At 47.0% G+C, this 27353-nt stretch overlaps 2 protein-coding genes across 7 annotated transcripts; both read right to left on the bottom strand.

The window, feature by feature from the left end:
• Window positions 1-934: 934 nt before the first annotated feature.
• Window positions 935-14337, bottom strand: epb41l4b (erythrocyte membrane protein band 4.1 like 4B). Of its 3 annotated transcripts, none has more exons than XM_057046445.1 (23): window positions 13469-14334; window positions 10870-10974; window positions 10758-10800; window positions 10239-10317; window positions 9953-9997; window positions 8933-8985; window positions 8473-8593; window positions 7909-7996; window positions 7731-7819; window positions 7164-7233; window positions 6919-7088; window positions 6448-6518; window positions 5495-5528; window positions 5223-5256; window positions 4998-5101; window positions 3418-3557; window positions 3105-3223; window positions 2914-3027; window positions 2779-2831; window positions 2547-2699; window positions 2327-2447; window positions 2040-2173; window positions 935-1880 (listed from the first exon to the last, which is right to left on the bottom strand). In XM_057046445.1, exons 1-23 carry the CDS (start codon window positions 13763-13765, stop codon window positions 1817-1819), a joined length of 2301 nt encoding a protein of 766 aa, XP_056902425.1. In that variant the 5' UTR covers window positions 13766-14334; the 3' UTR covers window positions 935-1816. The 3 variants fall into 3 exon arrangements, with proteins under 3 accessions (XP_056902425.1, XP_056902424.1, XP_056902423.1); XM_057046444.1 differs by having other exon boundaries at window positions 6409-6518; window positions 13469-14332; XM_057046443.1 differs by having other exon boundaries at window positions 6409-6518; window positions 6919-7233; window positions 13469-14337.
• Window positions 14338-14744: 407 nt separating this feature from the next.
• ptpn3 (protein tyrosine phosphatase non-receptor type 3) lies at window positions 14745-25319 on the bottom strand. 4 transcript variants are annotated; one of them, XM_057046431.1, is made up of 27 exons: window positions 24860-25317; window positions 24493-24559; window positions 23909-24050; window positions 23051-23185; window positions 22841-22883; window positions 22601-22682; window positions 22285-22329; window positions 22150-22202; window positions 21965-22082; window positions 21807-21894; window positions 21641-21729; window positions 21496-21559; window positions 21058-21260; window positions 20850-20975; window positions 20573-20728; window positions 19950-20046; window positions 19755-19832; window positions 19582-19638; window positions 19217-19373; window positions 18975-19150; window positions 18607-18697; window positions 18394-18455; window positions 18150-18296; window positions 17479-17607; window positions 16390-16535; window positions 16156-16291; window positions 14745-15291 (listed from the first exon to the last, which is right to left on the bottom strand). In XM_057046431.1, exons 3-27 carry the CDS (start codon window positions 23975-23977, stop codon window positions 15211-15213), a joined length of 2628 nt encoding a protein of 875 aa, XP_056902411.1. In that variant the 5' UTR covers window positions 23978-24050; window positions 24493-24559; window positions 24860-25317; the 3' UTR covers window positions 14745-15210. The 4 variants fall into 4 exon arrangements, with proteins under 4 accessions (XP_056902411.1, XP_056902408.1, XP_056902410.1 ...); XM_057046432.1 differs by lacking the exon at window positions 14745-15291 and adding an exon at window positions 15315-15985 and having other exon boundaries at window positions 16079-16291; window positions 24860-25319; XM_057046428.1 differs by having other exon boundaries at window positions 18975-19373; window positions 24860-25319.
• Window positions 25320-27353: the final 2034 nt, after the last annotated feature.

Here is a 27353-nt window from a genome sequence, read left to right as displayed (position 1 = left end):
GAACAGAAACAACCACTCATGCGGTTAAATGCGATGCAGTTACAGTGCTCACAAGGCTTTGTGGGAAATGGAAGGGAAAAAATAGCTCACATTTTAAGATTCAAGAACAAATGTTTATGTTAAAGCAAACTCAAGCTATTGATTGATGCCGCGTATGCGGTTTTGCTGCAGAAGCTGCAGCCAACTCACAGATTATTCATGTTCTTTAAATAACTGCAGAGATGTAACAACAGACCTTCGAGAGAAAAGTTGTTTTCCCCCTAAAAATAAATATTAAGACCTCAGCTGTACTTTTAGGGAATAATCCACTAATCTAATAGAAATATCTACCCGCTAAAGTAAATTATTCTTTTTATTTCTGATCATGCAGGCTGGATTAATTAGATTTGATGTTTAAAGTACAGGTTTTGGCAAAGCAATGCTATAGCATTGTGGCCAAATGTTCATCTGCCATATCGGCAGAGGAGATTCTTAGGTTGTAGATGGGTGTAAATCTTACTGAGGGTGGCCTTAATACGAGGCATTCGAGGCAATAAAGAAAGAACAACATAAAGGGCGTGTTAAATCCTCTGAGTGACAGCTAAAAACCAGAAAAAAGCAAATGAGAAACCTATAAATGAAATTAATACAGAAAATATTGCAAGTTTGTCAGCAGAGCTGTCACTCAGGCCCCTTTCACTTGCAACCTTTGCAGACCCATTCCAGAAAGCCTGTTCGAGCACCTTTCCACAGTAAATTTTCTGAAGGTGCAATTACACAGTCACTCACTTCACTGTGGCTGATAGGTGTGTTTAGGCTGATTAATCCGCAGTATTCTTGTAACGGCATTCCCTCACTGGGTGGGTGAGGACGACGCACACTCAACAGCACGCAGGGTGAGGTTGATCCACATTCCCCTTGGTGTGCAGACCATACACAAACCATGGACCGACAATTTATTTTAAAATTTTATTTATTTTTTTGCTTTATTCAAAGTCCAGAAACAAAAACAGTACAACAGCAGTTAATACTGCCTCAGACGTGGCTGCAAAGTCATGGCTGAAATGAGGATGTTGAGATGCAGGATTGCACTGAAACAATAGTTCAGCCTCAGGGCAGCTCTGAATTTCCTACATGTGATAAAAACAAAAAACAAAAAAGACAGTGGCTTAAGAAAAAAAAAAAAAGGTCAACATATCGTGTGATCTGTTCCACATGACAACACAGGAGCAACGTGTCGAGCTACCACAGGAGCCGCGAGTGCAGGTTTGTCTCCCCCTACTGGTTGGTTTGAAACCGCAGCGGTGGAGTCACAGCAAAACAACTCAAGACGTTTCCAGAATGTGGATTGAGAAAAACATGGAAGTTAAGCCAGTACAGTGTCAGTGCATTAAGTAGAATCTCTATTTACATTTTCAACAAACTGACAGTTTGACATAATTGTGACAAGTCACACAACTGTGTGTAAGTGTGTGTGGTGTGTGTGTACAAATTAGACCCCCCCCCCACACCCCAACAGTCGGAGTCTGAAATATATGGAAAGCATTGACGAGTCAGTCTTAAACATGACTGCAAAAGCAAATCACATAAACATTTAATCAAGTGACACACTTATCATGCAGGCAGCACCGGTCACATCTGTAGCATCTGTCACATATGAGTCCATTTTGGTTTCATTAGGGTTTTTCTTTTTTAGATTGATTAATATAAAGTCATCAACAGTAAAGCAAATATACAGTAAATATAGTCTGTTTGCAAATATGTATTGATAGCTGCTGAATGTGTGATTCAGATGTACACGTGTATCTTGATCCGCTTGATCCAGGGGGTCCCGGCCTCAGAGCTCCGTCATCAGGAGCGCCCTGAGGATCTTCTCTCTGTCCAGCCTCACTTCATCTCCGCTGCACAGAAAAAACAAGGCCGTCAATCAACCCGCACTATATAAAACTGCATCGGCACAGTTGTGTTCTCAGGGAACGCCCACGATTTGTGCCCCTTTCAAACAGAAACAAGGAAGTAAGGTTCTGATCAAGGTGCAGGGAGGGTCTAAAGTGTGTTACCTGTCTGTCTGGGTAGTGAGGTAAGGGACCGGGTGAGGAACGGAGCTACGGTAGTACGAAGGGGACAGGTGGGGAGAAGGCAAAGGAGAGGGGCGGCATGGACTGCTCAGCTCCAATGCTGGCATTTTATCCCCCTGCAACACACACACGGCGCACGCATGCACACACAAACACACCTGTTTCTTTGCTGTTAACTCCAGACAAGCCTAAACAGACCATAGTGTGACGCAGCAGGCAAGGCTTCTGTGTGACATTTGATTATGTGGTTGCGTGTGAGCGCATGTCACCTGTGGGTATATAGAGGGCTGTATCTGTTTATCTAATGAGCTGGTAGATCCTGACTTTCCTGTACTCTGGGACGAGATGGCGGCGAGCGCTTCTGGGAGATCGTCTTCATCTTCGTGGTTACTGCACAGGAAAAGAAATGAAACAGAAACCACGAGGACAATGACGTTTAGGCAGCGCGGTGGTGTTTTCGAGGGCAGAACAGAGCTGTTGTGGACTCACAAGCTGAACTGTCTGACGAGTCGTTTCCTGCGGTTGCTGCTCGTGCTGGCTTTGGCCTGCAGCCTCTCAGGCGTGGCGTTACGGTCTTGCCAGTGCGGCATCTTCTCTGTGGTGAGACTGGATGCAGCCGAGTCTTGGGACGAGTTCTGATTCCTGCAGGGCAGAATCCCACGAGGAGTTACCAGGAGGTACATAAACACGCACGAGGCGGGAGGCGAATGACGGCACCGACCTGTCAGGAAGGGTCTCATTTAGGTGCTTCACTCGCGGCGTTGTGGGCGCTTCCTTCGTCACCGTGAAGCAGAGGATAAAAGTGTCAGTGTGAGGGCTCCTAGAGGGAGATGGGAACGGGGACTCTAGCACTCACCCTGAAAGCCGCCTCCATCTGGGCCTTGAGGATGTTACATTTCAGGTGGTCGGGGAGCATGGCTGGAGACGGTGGAGGGTGCAGGGACTTCTCAGACAGGTACTTCTCTTCCCCCTGAGAGGAGCAGCAGGAGGTGGAAGACGCTGCCACGACAATTAAAAGCAGAGCCGGACGACAGACGGACGTCTCACCTTGTCCATGTTGATCTGCAGTGAGGGCCACGGGGGGGAGTCTCGCTCCGACTCCAGAGCCTTGAGAAGGGACTGCGAGACGTCCAAATCATCTGCGGAACAGTGAGGGGCCCGACGTCCTGGAGCACAGAACGAGAGCGATGGAACTATTACGATTTAATGGAGATAGATGAAAATGTGTCTACATTTTGTCCTGTATGGCACATCATCTTAGAGCACTGACAAACAACAATAGGCATGAAAGAAGCAGCAGTGACAGGGTGGACACATCACAGCTTTGCAGACAGGCCCTGCTCAGACGGCCAGTACTCACTGTTCTGTGTGTGTGCGTGGCAGCCTGTGTCCGGGCTGTGTGTGTGGCGACGGTGGTGGTGGTGGATCTTGCCAGAAAACGAAGTCTCGTTCTCTTCCACGCTGAACTGATGGTCCGAGGCGGGAGCGCTGAGAGGGAAACTGAAGACGACAGAGTTCTTTTCACTCATAAACAAAAGGAAAAAAAGGACCTGAGCGAAAAGCGAAACAAGGTTATTGACGTTGAGACCTGAGACGAGAAAGAGGAGGAAAAAAACCAACGCGTCCAAAGTGTGTTTCTGTTTATTTTCAACGCAGCAACGTCCCTAAAGGCATCACGTGTTATCGGAACAACAATGAAGTTAAAACAGACTGTAAGATAAAAACTTTGGCCACGCGTGCTGTAAACAGTTGATTTACATCAATAACATTGTTATAACAATGCTGTGTTTATTCAAAAAAACCTAGCTTTACAAGCACCACAAACACAGCCTCGACACACACGCTTGCTTCTATTTCATAGGGAAGGCAGACAACTATTTAATAGCTTAATCCCTAATCCAATTAAATATGTGCTAAAGTCGACCCCAGGCCCCAGATGGGGGCAAACCTCTCTCATCCCTCTGAAATTCAAGCGATTTGGACACATCGGCTGCCACGAGATTACAGAAGCACGAAGGTGACGACGCTCAGATCTTTCAGAAAGCAGGTGGAGGTTTACCACAGTGAGGGCAATTACAAGACAAAATCTGCAGGAAAGACAACGGCAAACATTCAGAGAAACATTCCTGATTCTGTATCATTCGTCTCCTAGCAACCCACAACAGGGGTTTGATTATGTGGGGACGGAGAAAAAAAAACCATCAGCGATCGGAGCACATTCAAAGTCTCATCAATGCAAAAGAATGAACGCAGGTAGACCGCGCAGCCCTGAATATAACGTTATTAAACACATGTCGCTTCAGATCGAACTTTAATAGCCTCGATGATTTGAATCCTGAGTTCCTGATTTTGGCTCACAACGCTGCCAGGCTGTAACGAAGCAACGTTTAAACCAATAAATTCTCAAGCGCACAAGCGTCACGCTGTCCCCTTCCAGGTCAGCCAACTTTAGGTGTCCGAGAAAACATTCTGTTGAGATAAAGATGTCTTTTGTCTTTGTGTAGATGTTTTGGGGGGGGGGGGGGGGCAACAAGATGACAGAGATGGTGATGAAGACGATGGCGACAGTGGCAGAGCTCATTTGGTTGCCGCTCCTCTCTCTGGGGACACGGGGCTGCGTTAAGAGTCTGACAGTTTCCCGCAGAGGTCAAAGTGCAGTCATGACTTTGTCCCTGAAAACCACACTGAAGGATCCTGGGAGGGTGCTGGTGGTTCTCTCTGGGACAGGAGGACCGCTCGACACGGGACTCGAGGACTCGAGTGAAGGCCTGAACATGACAATGACACGACACACACACATGACAATGGGGATGGACCAGACACACACACACACACACACACACACACCAAACAAATGAGGTTTATGTGTGATGATGAGAGCCTGAGAGAAAACTCAAGGACACCTGAGACTTCACATTGTCTCTGATGTTTCAGCCTTACCTATGGGATAGCGCGTGTCCAGAGGGTTGCAGGTAGACTGGGGGGGTTAGAGCCTGGAGGGGCGGGTGCCACGGCTCATGGCCAATAGGAATGTTATGCTGGTACTGAAGGGCAGGATGGGATTGAAAAGAGAGAGGAATTAAATGTCACATGAGAAAAGCCTGCTGTGTGTGTGTGTGCGTGTGTGCGTGTGTGTGTGTGTGTGTGTTATATGTAGTCACTCACAGGATGCAGACTGGGATCAGGGCTGGCATGAGAGCTAAAAAAAAAACAAGACAATGATAACAGATTAAAAAATATGAAGGTCCTCACGGCAATCAAGAAAAAAATTCTAAAAAAAGGGATATACAAATTCCACAATGATGCGTGATGTTATTTCCATTCCTTTACAGTGGCTTTCCTTAATTTTGGAGTTTGGGTGTAATCTGGCTGTTATGAGGATTAAGGTCAAGGTTTGCGGATAAAGAAGGAAGCATGAATGATAACGGTTCTTTTACCTGACGTGTGCTGGATTAGCAGGGGAAATGCCAGCTGATGGAGGGAGACAAGCAATCAGAAAAACATGGGAGTTTAAATCAATTTACAGTTATAAATAATTATTGAGTGCCTGGCTGTTAATATTTCCAATCACCTCTACGCAGCTACAACCAGCCCTTCAGCCTTCACCCATTTTGGTTGCTTTGATTTTTTCTTTAAATCCCCAAAACAAGCAGCATTAATACAAACGCCACCAGCCTTGACATTAAAACGGATTGCAGGTTCACCTCCATGTTTCATGAATAAAAGATAAGGCTGCAATAAAGTTCTGAGGAGGACGTGTGAAGGAGCGACAACTGCCGCGGGTCCTTTAGACAAAGTACAAAGGTGAGACATCCTCCAGGGCCGGCACAGGCCGGTCTGGTTTAGAGTGATCCAGCACTGCAGTGATTTCAGGCTTCTCTGATGAAAACCCCTGACGACTGGGATGAACACTGTGTCTTTACAGCTGAGGGGTTATTTAGTTTCTTAAGTCTAATTTATTCCAGGTTTTCTTTTATTGACTCAATTTTACCACCAAGAGAAAATCTCAAGGGGATGTACTTTAGTATTTTACACCTTTATTTGAATTTATTATTCTGACCTCTGTAATTTCTTGGCTGTGACATAAAGTATAGCGCCAAACATCCCCTGTGGCCACTTATAGTACTGCAGGAAACAGTATTAGCTGCCTTACATTTGACAGTCTATCTTGACCTGCTAAAATGTTTTACAGCCTTTAAATTTCTTGTTTTCAATTAAACTAATTCCACTGGGAGAATATTTTAAAGCTTTTTCTCCTCTCCCGTCTGCACAGAAAGCCTGCGATCATGATGTTGGATGCAGATGCATTGAGAATCAAAGATGTCCTGTGAGCCCTTGACATGTGGCTCACCTTTGCCCAGTGACTGTGTACGAGAGGGGTATCTCTTACTCGGCCTCCTCTCGAACGTGCTGGCTCTCCTCAGTCGGCCTGCGTGTGTGGCTTGATACTCCGTTTTCCCACTGTGACACAGAAAGCACACAAAAAGTGAAGCGATGCCGCTCGATATTTAGCCGTACTGAGCATTTGATTTATTTATAGGTGAAAATGACTTTTATCTCCCAACGGGAACGCCTGAAGAACAGGCATGCTGCTTCTCTTGGAACAAAAGACACAAAAGTGTCCTTCAAGAGTGAGAAACTGCTCTGACCGTCCCTGATACTACGCACAAGACAACAGACAATATGAATCGCAGTTGCAATAGGAATAAATCCATGTAACCATAGATACACGGTAACCATAGATACAAAGGCTCTCTTTCATGTGACACATAATTCCCTGTATGCTGTTATGTGGCTGGCCACCACCACCTGAGTGCTCGTCCTTCATCATCCTCGTTTGGTCAGAAATTCACTCTCACACCTGAATCGGAAGCGGGAGCCGAGCCGCGTGAAGTCGCTGCGGCCGCTCCTCCCGCCGCTCGGCTGACGCAGGCGGAAGAAGGCGTGACTCTCCACGGCGCACTTCCACAGGTGTTTGCAGCTCTTGGCGTTGGACAGCTGGAACACGAAAGTGTGCTCCTGCTCCCGACCCTGGACCGACCCAAAAGAACCGGAAAGTGTCAGGTAACGTGCGCGTGCGTTGTTACTAGCATCCGGAACACCAACCTGATCGTCGTCCTCCACCACGACCAGCGTCAGTCGACTCCTTTTAAAGTCCAGCCGCGTGATTTTGGGCCTGGGCGGAAGGAATAAAGTCTTGTACATAAGCGCCGCCATCGCACACGTGGGCCCATATAAAGTCTATCAACAGTAATGTCAGCATCACGCTAGGGGACCGCAGGATAAAAAAAACATGCTCTTATTCACCCACATTCTTTAATGCATCGCAAAAGCCAGAGCATATCTGAGGGCAGAAACCATCTCCATGTTTAATTCATTAAAGTTTCATACTGTTCCAGTTCAAGCAAGGCTGCTGACACTGCATGAAAGTTTGATTTGACCCATATCACCCTGGATTCTGACAGAATCTGGACAGCTCATTTGTATGCATTATGATGATATGATAATAATTACAACACTGGTGTTCCAAAAGATGCCATCTGGCTCTCTGCTGCATCTCTGTAATATGTTACAAAAGGCTGCAGGGTGAGCTCAAACTCGCCCTGCATAACCAGGGAGGCACTTCCTCTGAGGCTTGTTTTATAATGTTATATGGAAAACGACTGTTCTTACCAAAAGAAGAGGCCGATTTTGTTGGAGCCCTCAAACACCAAGATGCCGGTCGGAGTGAGACCCAGGGCGTATTCTCCTCCATCTCTGCCCTGAAGGAAACCCACCTTTCAGCTTTCACGGACCTTCGCTGGCATGCTGAAACTTCTGATTTAAAAAGAAATAAAAAAAGGGCACGCACCTTCACAAAGTGCATGTCTACGCCGTAAAGCTCCAGCCACTTGCATTTGTTGAGGAAAGAAATCTCTGCCTGCGATGGGCTGTTTCCCCTGAAAGAAGACACAAGTGTCACTTTAAGCAGCCTCCATCTGGAAAAATCCACAAAGACTCGAACTAACAACTCCAAATGACACTACTGGACATGTGACATTCTGGCTGCATCTATGTTGGATATGACCTCATGAATTTGTCCTTGTGTGGCTGTCTGATCGGGGAAGCGGAGCATATGTGTATGGAATCTAATCCGAGATGGGAGCAATCAAGCCGCGTCTGGGTTAAATACTGCTCGGAATCAATCAAGACCCTCCAGGGATTAATCCCTTAATCCTCCACGCAGACCAGTCAGAGTGAGGCAAATGAGGAGCAAAAGACAAGAGGGAGAGTGAAATCTAGATGCCACCGCCGGCGATGAAAGGAAGAATGATTTTCCTCCCCACTCGCTGGGCAGCCTTTGTCCCCCCAGATATCACTTCAAGCCTGACTGATCGAGCAAACACCCGCGCAGGTACAGGCGACTTCCACTCACCTGAGCTCTAACCACCGGCCAAAAATGTCGGCCTCCATGGCCTCGCTCTGCTTGGGGCTGAAACGGAACTCAGACACCAGCTCGGGCGAGTGCTCCAGCGGGTCGCAGTCTCCCAGCTCACCTGGAGGCAGGAAGACACGGTGAAATGACACAAGTGCATTTAAAATCCCACCGTTCAAGAACATTGTATGGTCATTTTCTGAGCTTGATGTGATTTAGACGGGTTTTTCAGGCAGCAACGTAAAGCCCAGCTATTGAAGAATGGCTCTTGTTTCACTTTCACCCTTAACCTTTAAGAAATTAGCATGTTAAATATATTAAAACTATAGGAAAAGTGTCTTTTCTGCTGCTGGTGGAAACACACCGAACTGCAGCTCTACTTCCTTGTCAAAAGTGCAGACAGAGCTGTCAGTAAGTGGTGGCAGTTAAAAATCATTTATATATTAATTAATCTACTTACTTTGTAAGCAATAAGACGCCAGTTCTACAGAGACGTCATACGGACATTTCAACCTAATCAAAGGGGAAAAAAGACACTGATTAGCTGTGTATACGTTGAGCACAAACACACAGGTGCATACTGTAAATACACACACTTGAAACCTAATCAATACAAAATGTGTTAAAACAACATTAAAGTTTTTGGGCGTGTGTGTGTGTGTGTGTGTGTGTGTGTGTGTGTGAGAAGGAGGAGAGGAGCAACCCTTTTCCTAAAATAAGCAGCCCTCTCCTGTTCCTGATCTTGAGCTTTATAATAGAGCTGGACTCTGGGGATGCGTGGCCCAGTTAGAGCACGGAGGAGGGAGACGGGTGAAGCTGCGTCTGAGCTGGTGTGGTTTTGTGTAAAGAAAAGAAACAGTTCCATCAATCAACAGACAGGGCCCTTCAGTTCAGGTCACCTGTGCCTACACACCCACAGGTGAGCGTGTGCATGTGCGGACGACAGTCTGCCGTACAATACTTCTTAGAATTAGTCATACGACTGTTGAATGAGCTGATTCATCTGTTCTAATTTACCTCCTTCCTTCAGTTTTGTTCAGGGAAATACCACATCAGGTATTCTTAATGTGTTTAGAGAGCTTGTGATTTGTATTCATAAAACAAGTCCATAATACACATGGTGCTGCTCTCGAGTGTGCTCGCTAAACCTTCAGTAAGTTAGCTGGACTTTTTTTTACCATTTTATACTGTTTTTTAAAACTGTGCAGAGGTCTAAAAATAGGAGAGGATGTGCCATGTGTTTATCAGGATGGCACAATGACTTCCTCCCGTTCTCCATTATCTGGTTGCCATGGGATTAATGGTATGGTACTTGGATTTTGTTGCCAGTTGCTTCTCAGTGTTTGTGCTAAGCTAGGCTACTCAACCTGTGGCTCACTGCCGACTCTCGTAACAGTAGACCAACACGACAGTTTCAATAACGATAAAATACAAACGGCAAATGAATGTTTAGGTCAGGTACTACGACAGAGGCACCTACTTGCCGGAGAGAATGTCTTGTCGAAGCTGCAGGACGAACAGATACCTGGGTGAGGGGAAACGAGAATATAACCAATCAACTGGTGTATCGCAAGCTTTTCCTCATCTCTGACACATAATTTGCTTTTATAAGTCTCTGTCCATTTGGCCTTGATTTGAATCTACCCAACGCAGCAAAGTAATTAGCCCCACATCCCCTCTGGATCTCTATACCAGGCTCATGAGAACACTGTGTGCGTGTGTGCGTGTGTGTGTGTGTGTGTGTGTGATTTGTGCGAAAGCTTTACCTTGTAAATTCTTCACGCAAATTATTCGGCTCGGAAGAGTAAAACTTCACTCTGAAGAAAAGCCTGTATGGAGGCCCGTCTAGATGAGGCAGAAACAGAAACAGCAAAGGAATGGAAAATGACTTTAATCTATCACTTTAGCCATTTTATTTAATCCCGCCTCTCCCTGTTTTTCGGCCCGACCAGCAGAGAATCTTTGTTTCTTTAACCTGCATCACTTCAACTTTGATTCAGACTTTAATCCCAGCTCCTGCATAACGAGTTAAAAGAAGAAAGGACTGCCAGACGAGTAGAACAACATCGTTTTTGCTTTTTTTCCCCTCCTGTACCATTCATCTTGCCGTTCCAAGCTGAAGAGCAAACAAGGGTATGGCCGCTAATGCACATGCTAATCACTGTGTCAACATAAGATAATGTGCCACCTGCTCCCCGCTCACCTGCTTCCACATGCACATGCACATGCACATTTTCCTGCACTCACAACAGGCCCAATTAAGACGCCAGATGAGTCCAACTTACCTCGGATCTGTTTCTTTATGAGCTTGGACATGTCCAGCCAGTGCTAAAATAAACAAATCACCATCAGCTCGCGGTCTGTCGGATGAAAGTAAGTGTGCGGCGTGCTACTCACTGAGACTTGCTCCGTGTCCATGAACTGCAGGCCGAAATAGTCTGTCTCCACCAGGTCAATGTGATACATAATCTGGTCGAAGAGGTCCTGACCTTTGCATTTACTCTGGAAAGGAAGAGCGAGAACGGAAGCCTATTTAGCTTTCAACCCTTCTCATCTGCCACCTCTCTTCCCTGAGCCTTGAATCCCTTTCATCACACTTCCGAGTTATTAACAACAATAAAAGGAAAAATTAGCCGCTCTGCGAGACAAGATGTGTTGAGGTGTATTAGTCACAGGTAGGAAATTCAAGTTCCAACCAGTTCATTTTACAGTAAAGGACTAATGTTGGTGGGAATCTCCGGAACAGTGATATAAATCAATATAACAGAGAGCGGATGGCCTATGTGAGCGTCTGGGTCAGTACACGAGGCTTCTGACAGAAACCGAGCTCTTTAGGGTGGCGTCAATAACGTGAAAACACAAACACAGCCCCGGAGGCAACTTCTGTGACATTTGTTTCGTCACATCTTTGCAGTTTATTGGCTTTGCTGGCCTGCGAGAAGGCGTAACCTCAGTCTGACCCACATAAAACCCAGTGGGTGCGGGGAGTGACGTTGGCCTTGTACTTTGGATTCTGATAACCAGAAAATAAACATGAAAACGCTCCTGTTTGTTTCAAAGCATCTTTAAAACTGTCTCTCACACTGCATAAATACACGGCGGAAGCACTGATGGTGGTGACATTATCTCCAAAATGGCATCGAGCTGAGCCGCACACCTCCCTGCTGGTGCACCTTTCACCTTTCACCTTTCACCACACAACACTGCGACCTCTCTAACCCCACTTCTGGGTAACAAACAATACTTCCAGGATCTCCGTGTCTTCGTATCCACGATGGTCTTTTGCAACACCTTCTTGCTTCAGTGCGGCTAACAACTGGAGCTAACACCTGCATACTAAACTTCCTGCTGCCAGATCTTTGTGCATGTTCAAATATCAAACTCAGCGGTTCCCAGGTAACCACTGTGTTTGTTAATCATCCTCAGCCTCGTCAATCCTCTTGTTCTCAGACTTCTGGTGCGTTTGTTTTAGCTTGGACTGTTTATTTTATTTCGGTCAGGCTCACGCTGGAAATGGAAGACCGTCCTTAATAACTCAATCAAAGACGTGAACGTCATACAGATGCACGCTGTGGCGCATATTTTACTCCTTTTGTTTCCACCCTCAGTCGCCCTGAGGTGACAGACTAATAAGGCTTAATAAACAAGGAACCTGACATGAGCAAACTTGTTCCAGCACACCTGTGACTGAGCTGTCACCCGTTTGCCGTTGGATCTGTTACACCCGGCAGTGGCCGCTCCACAAAGAGCACGAGAGGAGCATACGCTGCAGTACACCGGCTGACGCACACAGGCGACAGTTACGATGACACACAAACACGCACACACACACATTACCTCTGAAATGAACACGTCTTGGGAAAAGTCACTTACGCACGAATGCCCACACGCTCGCTCATCATCCCACCTACCCCCTTTGCTCACTCGCACCACTCATCTGTGACACAGAGTCCCTTCGGCGGTAAATCAGATCAGGGAGTCGGGGAATAGATGGAAGACGGATGGATGGAGCGTGGGGGGGTGGAGGAAATAACGTGTGAAAGAGTTAAAGGGCTAAACAAGAGAACAGGCCACAGAGGGAGGGAGGGTCGGGGGGGGAGCGGAGATCACTCGAGGAAGATCGGATTCAGGGAAGCAGAGCGAGGAAGAGAAGTGAAAGGAGGGCGCTGTAAAAGAGCAAAGCCGAGAGGGGGAACCTCCCGGTCTATCGGAGATTCTCCCACAATCAGAACGGGGAAGTAATGTGATGAATTGGCTGTTCATAGCACCATCTGGAGCTGCAACCCTCACACACACACACACACACACACCACACACACACACACACACACACGAACTATGAAGGCCACTATGACACTACAGACAGAGGAACTCTGGTTGACATCTGCTCGGAACACAAAAGCACTGAACCATTTTTGATTAGAGCCTGGGTAAAGTTGCGCCTTCTACTTTTAGTTGTGACCTTTTTGGATATTTAGATGATGTCGTCACCTTAAATCAACTTGGACGCTCTGACTTGTTTTACATGTGGAGTCCTCATTAATCCCAGTGAGGGTGTATTTAGCTGACTGCTTAATTCGGGAATGTGAGCAGCTTATGAACAGAACTGTCACTGAGATCAAAAGCTTCATCTTTAGAATTGGCATTGTCTCTATGTTTTGGTCATTAGTCCTGGTTCTGAGTTTATTATAGAGATATATTGAGCACTTTAACAGTAATCATCGGCACCGTTTATTCTAATATCAAATCCTTTCCTAATTCAACTTAAGATGCGTCTTTCCGTTGACATTATCCATTACCCCTGAATGGCTCCTCGTGTCGCTAAATGACATTTAAAGTTAGACAAATTAATCAACAACTTTTAATTAAAAACAAGTTCAACTCAGTCCTGGCTCTCGGGGCCCCAGGGGTCCTCGCCCCCCCCCCCCCTGACATCACCTACAGTCACGTGTCACAGACTTTGTTCACGCACGTTTCCCGGTTGGACCGGACTTACGGGCAGATCCACGGTGACATCCGAGCCGTCCAGCAGCAGGACGCGGCAGGTGATGACGGTCCTCGCCGTCCCGCCCGCGGGGATGTGAACCGGCGCCCCTCCAGTGACCACGGCGGGCGCATGCACGACCTGCTGCTGATGGGCCAGGAGCAGGGGGTTCCCCACCACCCCTCCTGCTCCTCCCCCCACGCCGCCACCTCCTTCTCCACCTAACCTGCCGTCCCGCTCGTCCCCCTCTCTCGTCCCGAAGCGGCTCCGGGGACGGCGGCTGAACGTCCGGCGCAGAAAGCCCATCATCTTCCCGAGCCACGATCCGAGACGGTCCGCGACCGTCAAAGTGCTTCGGAGCACAGTCGGTGCCTGCCGGGGTCCTGCTTCTGCCGCCGACGCCTCCACCTCCTCCCGCTCCCCGAGGAGAGTCGTCACTTAGCAGGCACGGGGGAGACTTCAGGGCTGCGGATCAGTCCTCGGCACCAACCAGGGACTCCAGCCGCATACTAACCAAACTAACACGGTTCGACCATCATTCGACCTGGTGGGAACGACGAGACTGTGGCGGAAATACACCTCCTTCCTCCTCCTCCTCCTCCTGTCCTGTCCTCTCCCGTGCACCTGCCTCCTGCTCTGCTCACTGTTGCGCACCGACTCTAAAATCCCGGAGAAACGCTGCCGGCGGTCCGCAGTGGTGCTCCCTGAGTCACAGGGAGGGAGGGAAGTCTCTGCCACCTCTGGACCGGACCGGACCGGACCCCCTCCCCTGCAGGGTCGTTGTTAGTGTCGCTCGTTCCTTGCGGAAAATCGAAACTAGTCTACCTCTCAGGTAAAAAGTCAGCCAACGAAAACTGGACAAACAGTCCGATCTGCGCCTGCGTAAAAACACAGCAAACTTCGATTCCGACAGACCGACCCAGGTGCCAGGGCGCCACCTGTCGAGGGACCGATCACCCGACACGAGTGGTGGTTCCGGGGGGGGTCTTTGGTTCCAGCTGGACATTATTGGTTCTCATGTATCATTTCTCTAATTTGCGATATAAAAAAATACTAAAAGTGAGGAATTTAGTCCGCTGCTCGTCAGTGAGGCGTGTTACTGTGGGGAAAACCAGTTTGTCCTTTATTTAGTAAAACAGGTGTAACTGAACTCAGAGACCAGAGAGGCAGGTTGTTGGCCTATTTATGACTTTTCAGAGGCTCTCCGCTGAAGGCTAGGGGCTCATTTCCCAGTAAGTAGCTTCATTCTGATCTAATTAACTGTCAGACAGGATGACACCACAGCCACACCAGTACAAATCAGTTTATTAAGTGTCTTAATAATTTAAGAGTGATGAAGGGTGGGGGTTTCCACCACGATGACAGTGTCTGACACAGTCGTTTTGTTCTTCCTCTTTGAATACGCAGATGAATTGCTGATACAGCGATCCGGCATTGATCCTGGTCTTCCCCCTCCTCAGTTTGATCCACTGACTGGCAGGCAGCTGTCTAAGGTGCACAGAGTTTACTACACAGAGGAAACATTCCTGAGTGGCCTCTCGAACAGATATTAGCGCCTCGCATCTGTTTCCATGGAGACCACAGGGTCTACAAGCCTAATACACTTTTGTTTGAAGCCTAGGCCAACACAGTGTCAGATTAACTGTGTTCTAATAATCTTGAGACTATTCCACAGGCTTCAGTCTGTTACGGTGACTTTGAGTGTCAGTTCCTCCACTGGCGCGAGGCTAAAAACAGGCATGTGGTGCCGAGCGCTACGGTGCTGAAGATCTCCCCTTCTTCTCCTTCTCTTTGTAGACTCGCAGGATGGCCTCACACACAAACTGGAACTGACTCTGAAACACACAACGCGCAGCCACATGATCGGTGCCGTTTTAATAAGACCGTTGAGCTCAATGCTGCCACATGATGAGTCACGCAGATGTTATATATCGCCTAATCTTGCACCAAATACATTTGAAAGAGCCTCGTGGCAAAAGGGAAGAAAGGGACCAAAGCGCCGAGCAGGTGGAGCGAGGAAACGCGGCGACTGTCACGAGCAGACGTGTCCTCACTGATGAGGTGAAGGAAGCTGGGCATTAATGACAGCAGACCACCCAGCAGCTTTTGTACAGGTGTTTTTCCTTCTTTGGTGTCTAAATTTGGATATTGACATGAAAGTTTGTTCCTCAAATGGACGCGTTTTCTGACGCGCGTGAGCCCCGAGGAGGCGTTTTGTCTGCACAAAAACATCGGCCAGGAAAAAACTTGACTTTGCCCTGAGAACAGGGGTATTATTGGCAGCAGGAGGCAAACAGGCAGGTCCAGGCCTGGAGGGTCGTCAGGTTCCCAGTGCGAGTCCCCCACCAAAGAAATATCAGCCTCCCTTGACAGACGCCACCCTCTGCCGGCCCCCTTCACCATGACAGCCCTCACTTTGATGCTATAGCGACCTTATTTCCATTAATGAGGAAGCACGACACTAACTATGGGTACCATTAATCATCTTTTTAGAAAGAAAGGAGATCCTAGAAACGTCTTCTTGGGTTTCTACCAGACAGAAGAATAAAACAAGTACAAATGACTGAGCAGCCAACAACTAAAGGCATGTGATCTGGTGCAAGATATTTAGGAAATACAAACAATTCCGGGCAACCGTGGCCCAAACAGCTAATTGTGAGCGGAGCTCAGCGACATCGGCTCGTGCTGTTTCTCCGTACCGTGGTTTGGACCATCATGGCTCGCTGATCTCTCAGTGTTTTGACAATGTCCAGTGGGAACACAGGCAGACCCTTGTCTAACAGGGAAAGCGCCGTTTCCATGGTGATTAGAACACCTGTCCGTCCGATCCCGGCGCTGTAAAAGTAATTCAAAACAGTCACAAAGTGTAGAGTGGAGGCACGTGTAAAAGATGCTGGCTGGCATGGTGTTTCATTAGACGGTGTGTGTGTTACCTGCAGTGTACCATGAGTGGCTCCTCTCCTCGCCTCCTCTCCCTGATAGAGGTGGCGAACAGCAGGAAGTCCGAGGGATCATCGGGAACGCCGTGGTCTGGCCACGCAACATACTGCAGATGTGTGACTGCACGCTCTTCACCTCGCTAATCCACAGACGCACAAACACACACACACACACATCATCCATGAGAAGTTCTCCATAACTCTGACACAATAAACATGTGACCGTTGGGAAAACCGCCTCCCTGAGAGCGACACGCAGTAAACGGCCCAGAGGGGGTAGTGGGCAAAAAACAAACGTGACCGTCCGGCGATACGGAGGTGAGGAGGGACACGTTGAGATGGAAACAGGTGGAGTATGGAGGGAAAAAGCCCGGAGCTGGAAAACGGAAAGTCAGACGGGGAGGAGGGGTAGCTGACTTCATTTGTAATAGTCATGTGGCCTGGGACTACATGGGGGGATTAACTCGCTCCGCCAGAGGAACAGATGGGCCCACACAGCAGAATCTGTGCACGCATGTGCGTGGATGCAGACTTCATGCCTCCTTGAGCATTATTCTTTATATACCTGCTCCTCATTTAAAGTGTACCGCAGACCCTTTAATCTCATTAAAGCTGGTAAACCTTTTAATAAGACCTGCTGGCGACTGCCACCCACCCCAAACCACACAGGTGGATCACCAAATGTAGAAATACACAGCAACACACCCGTGCACATACGAACAGAGCGCTCCACACGGAAGCGAGTGCATGTTGCCTGTGGAGAGCTCCGTTCTGCGACATATGGCGCAAGCGTGGAGCATATCACTGCAAACATGTGAAGGGTAAAAGCGGGATCCACGGATGGGCGCTCCGTGAGCGGGTGTGATGAAAGCAGGCGTGATCTTTGGTGCTGCGATCTGTGTGGGGGCCGGTTCACGTTCAAAAACCTTCAAAGTCATGCACAGCATTTCAATCACTAGTCCTGGAGGTCTTACTTTGATCTAAGTTCTGGCATTGCTTTTTTTTTTTTAAAAAAAGGTACATTTTCACATTGAAACTCACATCCAATTTCTGTCCTAATCATTAGCTTTATTTCTACCGTACCTGCGTGTGTGTGAGGGTAAACCTTCGCGTCACATAGACCAGGTTGCACTCTTCCGAGTGACACTTCACCCGCAGGTGCCCGTAATCCTTCTCCTCTGGTGGATGCGGCCAGTACTGGTGGCACTTGGTCTGCAAGCGTATGACACCAACTGTCAGATCAGATTGGAGCTAACACGGGTCAGCAGTCGTGATACAATTTAGCCGCGCTGCCACATCAGCTGCGTTCAGTTGTCATTAAATCACGCTGCTCTAACAGAGTGGAACGATCCACCGGACGGGCTGCCAAACAAAAGCAATTCATCGGCAACAGGATGTGAACTGATTGTCAATTCGCGTGTTTTGATCCTCAAGCCTTGAGAATCTCAAGACACTTGACAAATAGGAAAATCAAGACAAGCATCTGGTTACCAAGCAACAGGCAAGCGGAGAGAGAAACAATGTCATTTAGCTAGACCTTGATAACCCGCCGCTTCAGTCTGTGTGGAGCTGTCGTCAACTTCATTGTCAGCCCGTTCACACTTTAATTTCCTTCCTTCATTAGTCATAACTGTAACATTTAATGACTTGCGTGCGCCACCGTTGCCTCCGAATCTTGCACAAACTCGGGCTGCTACGATGTAAGCAATGTTCTGGTAAACATTCTAAAAACACGTGACATGAAGTACGCATACCCGTCCCCTCTCGGTCAGGGTCGTTAGCATGATGATGGTGTGTATCTGCTGCTCCCAGACAGTCTGCCAAAAGTGCGTGCACGTCTGTGGCAACGGACCCTGAGCTGCAACATAACGTAAACATGCGCCAGACACCTTAGGCGCCATCTGAGACACAGACACACAAACGCCCCACGGGGAGGATCAGTTCATCTTGAACGTAAAGCAGATATGAGGAAAAGCGTTGGCTATCGGGGATGCACACCGTGATGTGGCTGGCGTTGATGTAGTTCTCCTGGCCCTGAAGGACCACCCTGGTGGAATCATCTGAAAGGAGACGGTAGAGCGGAGCGTGACGGTCATAACCAAACTGTCCATGTGCCTCTGGCCCGAGCACTTCAAATTTAATCTTGAGCCAATGCGGCTCCACATCACGGTCAGGAAGACTCAGGCTGGTGAAGGAGCTGCAATGACTTACAAGGTAAAACATCCCGGTAGCGATTCTTGTCCATGTTCTCAGGGAGCCGTGCACACGTTAGGAACAGACCAGGCTTTCTTCTGTATAAATTCTGGGAATTACAAACACACACACATGAAACTGCACAACTTGCATACAAACAAAAACTGGTCGAGGCTCATCTGTGTTTCAGACTGTCAGGGGTCCAAATGAAGATTAGGGCTAACATCTGTCCCAAAGTCAGTGCTGAAATGGCTCAATTTGACCGCTGAAATAACCGAGCGGGCAAAACATAATCCAGCTCAAAATAAAGACGTATTCTTCTCCAGCTTATAAATAAACTGGTAAATACCCCTGCGCTGTTTTTCTCCAGCATGAATTTTAAATACCTCAAAATGGAAGCTGAGTGTGCCAGACTGTACTCCTCTCTCCAGCTGTCTCATGGATTCCTCCAGTGTCACGACTTTCTCCAACGACCCAGAAGAACGTGGCCGTTCTGTCACCGATTGATCGGGGAGCGTCAGGGCAGAAGGCAGCTGCAACAGGGGTGCAACACGGCCAGACCCTGGAATACAATGATGACTGTAATGAGCCAAAAGCACATCTGGCTGGCATGATGACAAACCCGCACCTCTTCGTCTGATAAGCAAGGCCAACTCTCTGGAGTGTGACTCTCTGCTGGCCCGTATGAACATGACCACCTGATCGTGCGTGTGTTCAGAAATGTCTCTGCCATTGATGAGCACGACCAGGTCTCCTTCCATGAGTCTCGGCTCACATCGACCCGCCTGTAAAGAAACGCTCTCGATTAAATCCACGCAGAGCACTTACTGATATGACACACGACAGCAAAAGGCCATACTGCTGTCATTAGTCTATATCTCTAGCACCACATAGATTCTTTATTACAGACATCTGTCAGCTTAATTCTTTCAATTACTACATTTCAGGAGCAAAACATACCTGTAACACAAGTTATTATTAAAGTGTTCTTACTGGTGAGTCTGGTTTGATGTGGGATATAGAAAGAGGCATCTTTTGATCCACTCCACCCTAGGACAATTTGAGAAATTAGATTGAGATAGAATAAAGGATGGTGACATTGTACGCAGTGTGTGTGAGAACGAATAAATGTTGCCATGTGTAGTGAATCTAAAAGGAAGACCCACTTTAACATTGAAGCCAAACTTGCCGTCTTTATCGGGAGCGATACATATCAGCATCAAATCACCATCACCCAGAGCTCCCTGCGAAGACGGAGGAAGTCAGCCCACATAAGCACACACACACACACACACACACACACACACAGATGGAAATAACGTAAAGCTATGGCGTAATACACCCGCTGTGGATGGTAAGACCTTTTTATAGTGGGGTAAGCTGTGGTCAAAGTCCTCCTCTCCAATGCTGTCATCAGTTTGCAGATGAGTCTCATCCATCTCATGACCACCAGAGAGGCTGCAAATATGAAGCAGACATTTTAGACTTGTGTGTGTGTGTGTATGTGTGTGGGGGGAGTAATTATTAGTCTTCAGTTAAACAACTGTTGATGTTTACCAACCACACACATTGAAAATAATGACGCATGGCTTCGCTGCCAGATAAAGAGCCTTTGTCTAATAAATGACAAGTGAGGCAGGTTTAGTAATGAGATGGGGAGTGCAGGCTCAGAGGAAAGGACCTGTAACCCAATCCCCGCTGCTGCAGGTTGCTCCTGCGTCTGGCTTGTGTGTGTTGTACTGGTGTGTAAAGGATGGGTTATAGGCAAATAGTTTGCTTTCATTCTTTCTTCTTGTATGTACTAACTTAACCTTCATGAAAGTGAAAAATTGCTGCTGAACGAAGGGTCTTTTGAGAATTTGTCTTGAGAAATTAGACAATCTATTGTTTTCAGCGTAGTAAATTGCAGTAAAGCATATTCTGATTAAAATAATAGGTTCGAAGGGAAAGGAAGAGAGGCAGAGAAATGAAAAGTGATACTAACTGCAGTGAAGCGTCCTCGCCATCTTTGCTGCTGCTCACTGAAGCTCTGTATGTGTAGAACACGTCCTCTCCCTCTGACATGTCTTTAAGGTCACTGCTCAATTCAACCGAGGACGGCCGAGGCTTACGGATGCCGTGCCGAACTCGGGGGCTTCGCCTGGCAGACAGGCGAGTTGAGGATGAAATCAGATTACAGGGCAAGACACGAACTGAGCTCAAATATAGAATGATAGAGACTAAAAGTGCAGCCTTTTACTAATTAAATGTAAGGGTTGTACCAGTTTGGGGTGGACGGGGGGGATCTTGAGGGCAGGCTCTTGGTTTCGAGATGCTCTGATGACAGCGACTTCCTCAGCACGGGATTCCAGACCATGCCTCCCACCACCCGCTGGCACACAGGCCCACTAAAGATGCAGGATAAAACAAGAAATTTAGCTAACTCTTTGATGACATAAATGTTCAGTAAGTGAATCAACACAGTCCCACCTCTCAGCTTTACTGTTACCAAGGCCCAGATGTTGTGTTATCAGCTTTTTGTAGGTCTGGACTGCACTGTTGTTGTGTTTGGGGCTCCTTCCGGTACGGTTAGAGCTGAAGAAGGAGTGATGGTCCACGCAGGACCTCCATAGATTCTTGCAGTTTTTAGGAGAGGGCAGAGCCAGAGACACCTCACAGTCCTGGGTCTCGCCCTGGAACAAGGAGACTTGTATATAAACCTAATCTGTGGTGTAACTTTGATTAACGACTTCTATCTGTGAGAACTAAGAGTGGAGCACAAACCCCCATTTTGCTAAAAATGCAGGGATCATTATAAAAGCAATGCAAAAAGTGCTGACTCCAAGCCATTGATTTTACTAGCCAAGTGTGTAAAGCAATTAAATGCAGCAATTTGTTGCAAAACTAATGAGAAAAGATGGGACTCACGTGTTTGCGTTTCAGGTGTATGAGGAAGCGTTTCCTCTTAAATGAAATCTTGATTATGTTCCCCCTGCGCATGAACGACACGACGCGTCAATGCCTTCACAAAAATGCTGGAAAAATGGGTGAGATTAGTGGCAAAAACACTCACCAGGGGAAGAAACTGGAGCAAATCATATTATGGAATATTGCAACACCACTGGAGGCCAAACCCACCATTAAAGGGGCGTTGTTGGTGTCCTAAGAGATATAAAAATTAGCAAATGCGGGAAACGTATTATATTGCATCAGCGTTAAATCAAGGAGGCCATAGTTACCATGGCGCTATGCAACTCTACTCCATATAACTCAAGTGTCCGCGCCGTGTTGAGAAAACAGAGCTCCGCATCGCTCTGTTTCAGCCCACTGGAATGCAGACATTAACGTCACAAATGCACGTAAAACAAAGCAACTGTTGACCAGTTAACTGGAGTACTTGTGTTGTGGGTGGAGATCCTCCACGTTAGACAAGAAGTCTTCATCTTGCTCAGGAATGAAGTGACACTTGGAGGTGTATCCAGGCTGCTGGGACGGACAGCGGTCCCCCATCTCCGCTGCAGGTGGACACAGGGTTAACGACTCGCACGGTTATTATCAAGTCCTTAAAGGATGCTGACTTACACTGCACAGCGTAAGACGCCAACACCACGGCTGCACTCAGGGGGCACTGCAACCTTCAACCACACTCAAGTGTTATGCACGAAACCTGTCATATACCAGCTCTGCATAAAGGAGTGGGGGGGCTGCATTACTCACCGTCCTTCTCTTATGTCACTCCTGATCTGGAGGAAGTAAAGATGCCTGCAGAGATTAAACAAAAGGAACTTGAGCTACTCTTATATTCGGTCCATCTCTATATAGAAATTTTCTGTGGTTATGTGCTTGTTGGGGAGACACGCTGAGCAAGGCTGAAGTATCTCACTAAATTGGCACACTTAAGACATCTAAGCAGACATCTCATTTGAGCAGTATTTTTTGTACATGTTGATGGACCTTGGAGAATCTCTCCCCAATATCAGGGAGTGATTTTAGCCATCAGCTCAAACAAACACAGAGAGGCACAAACACACACCTCGTCTGCTCGTGCTGCAGAGAGTTGGGATCAGAGATGAAGAATCGTACTCTGAAGTTCACATAAAAGGGAGAAGCCAAACCTGCCAAGAAAAGGATGCACGCGTGGTGCAAAACCAGTTCAGTTTCAACAGACAGAATATCTCTCCATTTATATCATAATGAACTGGAATACATTTTCATTGGCAAATCACTTTGATGTTTTTTAAGAAACCAACACGAATCTTAATAAACCGGATACCTTTAATTTGCTTCTTCAAAGGTTTCTCAGGCTCCAGCCATCTCTGAGGACAAAATAAAGACAAAGATTGATTTGCAGAAATGGGGAAACTAGGCCAAAAACGAGAGAAGCTAAATAAATGTCCCCCCGTTGTGGTCTGCGTCTAAACAGCAGTCACCAAGGTCGACATGTGAAAGTCTGAAATGTGGAGCAGATGAACAGTGAGCTCACAGGAGAGTGCGTATTGGCTGTGATGGAGGCGATGGCTGTGCTGGACTCTCTGATCTGCAGACTGAAGAGCTGCCTCTCCAGCAGGCCCAGGTGGTTGTATACTTGATCCAACAGAACCACGCCTTCATCCTGTTTCTGAAAGATGGAAGCAACAACAAACAGTGTAACAGTGTCAATGGCATGTAATAAAAGCTTATCTCAATAACCTGCATTACATTTATAATACCTATTATTAATACTTAAAATTATTATTGTAAAATATAATAACACCAATAATGAACATTAATTTAATTTCCATTACATTATTATTATCACAATGACAACAACTTATTATAACATGGCATTAACTGGCTAAATGTGAGCACACGGAATACAAAATGAACAGCACTGCAGCAGCCGGCTTCCTCTCTCGCTCATAAAGATGCTGCACAGCTGCTAACCTAGAGTGCATTTGCCATTTAACATGTCTATGTACTCAGTGTTCTCAGAGTGTGTGTGTGCGTGCGGGCGTGCTTGTGTGTGAAAGAGAGAGAGAGAGAGAGAGGAAGCGAGACAGAGTGACTAACGTTAGGCTGCCATTGACATGATATGCCGATGATGCTAACATAAAAGCTAAGTGTGATATGCTCAGTAGAGCTTAGGGAAGTGAGAGAGTCCTTCTAGTCAAGGGCACTTGGTTGAACAAGAATCAGTCAGATCAATGGGGAAATCTAAGAACGTGTCCTCAGCCACTGAGACCAGTGTTGACACTAAATGTTCATTAGCAAATCACAGAGCAACATATGATCTCCTTGGCGATGGACTGGGAGTGGCGCATGTCTGTGTGTGTGTGTGTGTGTGTGTGTGTGTGTTACGCACGTTGACACTGAAGGTCTCAATAGTGCCGTCCAGCAGCTGAACTAGGCAAAGCAGGTCTGGCTTTGGCATGGCTGTTTCCACGGCAACTCGGCCTCCCTCTCAAGACAAACACCCTGCCCTCAGTTTGTCACTTTCAGGGGACCTACAGACAACCACAAAAACACTGTTAATGAAAACACCTCCCACATGTTGACACAGTGCGGTGAGCAATACATATATGTGCTGGATGAAACATCAGGCTGTGGTGAGTAATGCCCCATGAATGTGAAGGAGTGACTTGTGTGTGTTTGTGTAATTCCTTATTATTTGGCCTGGGTCTGAACATGTTCCTTCCCCTCTGCTGGGTGCTCTCCCTCTTTCGCTCTGCTTTCAGCGAGCAGCTGAATGATAAGAATGTTAAACATTTTCATCGTTGAACACGCCCATCAACAGCACAACAGATCTGGGATCAGTCAAGTATAAACGATGAACTCATGTACCACCTACTATTGCGTGCATGTTCATATAGACCATAAATACCTGGCCCCAACTTAAATATCGGTGTGTTGCATACGTGTGTGACTGATGCATGAGTATGTACACACATGTGGCCCCGGCTTTGTTTCCAGGTAAACGATTAATGGAGCCAGGCGTCTCTGTGTCACGCTGCTCCTGAAAGGACACAAAGTTTTGGTTAATGTTTGAACACAATGGCCCAATTTGAATATATTAAAACAGAGGTGGTGGCCAGTTTCACTCCTTTCTGCAATGACCCTCATAAAATCTGCAGGCACATTGCTACATTTTGATCAGGTTTATGACCCTGCAGGCTTCAACAGCTGGATTTTCCTTTGATTTCTGCAGCTATAATCTGAGATTTCAGAGGAAAACAAAAGGAGAGATTTGATCTGATGAGTCCTGTAGGAGTGTTTGTTCTGAAAGAGCTCTTTAAATTACAGGACACACACATACCTCACCACACAGCCTCTCCAGCTACTTCTCGACCAAGAACAGTCCTACACACCCCGGCCGGGCCTGTCTCCGTGTATTAGGCCCGTATTTGTGTTTTCTGTCTCCAGTGAAATGTGGACTTTGTCTTCCCAGCGACAACATGAACTTTTCTCCAGCTACACCCAGAAGAAGCAACGCTGACTGGGGGGGAAACTCCTCGCGAGCCGCGGCGGAGCTCGTGCCGACAATTTGAACCACTGGACGTTTTATGTTTGTTTTGGGGGGGGGGAGTGAAAAACAGGATCGAAAAGACAAAAAATAAACGTCTACCTCTGTCGTCCCGCTTCAGAGACGGCTCATGTGTCCCTGACAGTCGAAAGCGGAACCCCCGGGACGAGGCGCGTCTGCATAGCCAGGTATAGTTAGGTAAATATCCGGGACAAGTTTCTCATCCCTGGCTGCGCGCGGCCCCGCCCCTTCAACGCGTGCGCGCTCGCGGAAAACCCGCGCGTTCGCGAGGGCGGGCGCTCAAACCGGAGCGAACGCGCAGAAGTGTCATTTAAGCTAATTTATGGTGCAAAACTTAATTTCTTCTCTTAAAATTGATGATGGCGCACGTCGTTTTTACAGGAGGCTGCGAAAATCGCAAGAAGATTCACGTAGGCGGAGTGGTATGAGGCCAATATAGTTCCTTCCGCCTGTCATACAAATCTCATCACTGCAGTACATTGTGCATTTATTACCTCGTCATGTGACAGGCTGCGGTTATCTGTTTCCGAATAAAATAACTCAAAGGTAAAAACAGATTTCAACAGTTTCCAGGAAATGTTGGTAGCGGGCCAAGGAAGATATTAATATTGATGGCGACGCTTCGGATTCCGCAGGGTCTTTAATGCTTTGGTGATCTCAAGGTCAAACCCCTTTGCTGCTTTTGTCGTGAAATCATTTAACAGGTAAAACATTAAACAATGTCCCGCATTGTGTCATATCATTACATGTCAACACCAGCGAGTATAAATGTGTGGACTATATCCTGGCGTCTGTGTAGATTCTCCTGGCCTTCTTACACTCTCTCTTTGTAAAATGATGACACACCTCCCATGCTTAATAGGTTCAGATCATGAAAAAAGGAAGTTATGTGTCAGTTGAGACACCTTTTACCTATCAATGTAGTGGTTGCCACCTACAGGACAGATGCGGTACTTCAGTATACATATGTGTGCGAGAGATGTTGACGTTTTGCTACTTAAAGTCCGATTTCCATGACTGTCAAGTGAACTAGCCACTTAGAGAAATGCATGTGTAACAGGCAGGGGGGGCGCAAGGCTCTGCACCATGACATGAATGCTGTCAAAAGGTTGAGATGGGTTCTATGTTTAGTGTCACCTGTTGCAGCACAGAAAGGCTAAACCAGTCCCGACCAGTTACCGGAACTACAGAGCAAGTGGAATCCAACTGTAAGGACACTCTGTCAGAGCAGCAGAAACCAGATGATGTTAGGTCGGTGGTGGGGTCCCTCCCAGACCTTGTGACTATGGGAGGAACCTCCCCTTGTTGGCTCAGCTTTCTGCAGAAGTAACCAGGACACCTTCTACCAACTCTGCCTGGAGAATCCATATTTAGATCCAGAGACACTTGGACAAACTGGACGTTATTTCAGTATCTGTACTTCATGTTCCTTTTATCTCAGCAACACCCTCTGATATTTTTATGGTACTTTTCATGCTCTTTCAGAGAGTTGGCCTCATTGCAAAAGCCATTCTTGTTTTATTGCCCACATATATTTAACCCCTTCCGTTCTATAACTTTTCTAGTCTAGAATTAGGGATACCAATGTCTCTAATGTATCCATGTCCATCAAGACTTAAAACAGTCCACTTCCTAATATCCTTTATTGCATAATCATGGCAATAAAACCTACTTATTACTAGTTCATTGAGGAGAACCATTAGCCCAGTCAGTATGTGAGTCGTGTGTCGACCTACACGTGTGTGTGCAATCCTATAGGAGTTTGGTCATTGATCGCAAGAATAAAACTGGGTCTGTGGGGGTGTCAGCAGGTCTCAATGTGGCCCAGGCATGCAGTGAAAGACGTGAGGACATATGGAGAAGTCATGTGTCAGGTGCTCGTCGCGGATTCACGGATGCCGTAAACTGCTTGATGTGGGTCATAGAGAGTTTTTGACCCACATATCAGGGACTTGATCTGAGGCGCTGTGACGTGTTTGATGCCATCTCCATGCAATCCACAACATTTTAGTCCCTTTAGCTTCTATATAACAATTAACAGACACAAAGGTCACGAGCTCAATATGCTGCCTTTGGGTGCCAACAGTTTGTTTCCTCATGACCTGACGCATTTTATGACTTATTGAACGCTCTTAAAACTTAACCCACACACACACACTCTCTCTCTCTCTCTCTCTCGAGCAGCCATAAACCTTTAAAATAATATATACATTTTTTTTTAAAAATTGATGCCTGTGCTTCAAATTCTGCTGTGAACCAAGGCCCT

The sequence above is a fragment of the Takifugu flavidus genome, chromosome 10, assembly GCF_003711565.1.
Source record: "Takifugu flavidus isolate HTHZ2018 chromosome 10, ASM371156v2, whole genome shotgun sequence".
Taxonomy (NCBI): domain Eukaryota; kingdom Metazoa; phylum Chordata; class Actinopteri; order Tetraodontiformes; family Tetraodontidae; genus Takifugu; species Takifugu flavidus.
The sequence above is the reverse complement of the archived record's forward strand: the minus strand, read 5'-3'. Positions and strand labels throughout refer to the sequence as shown.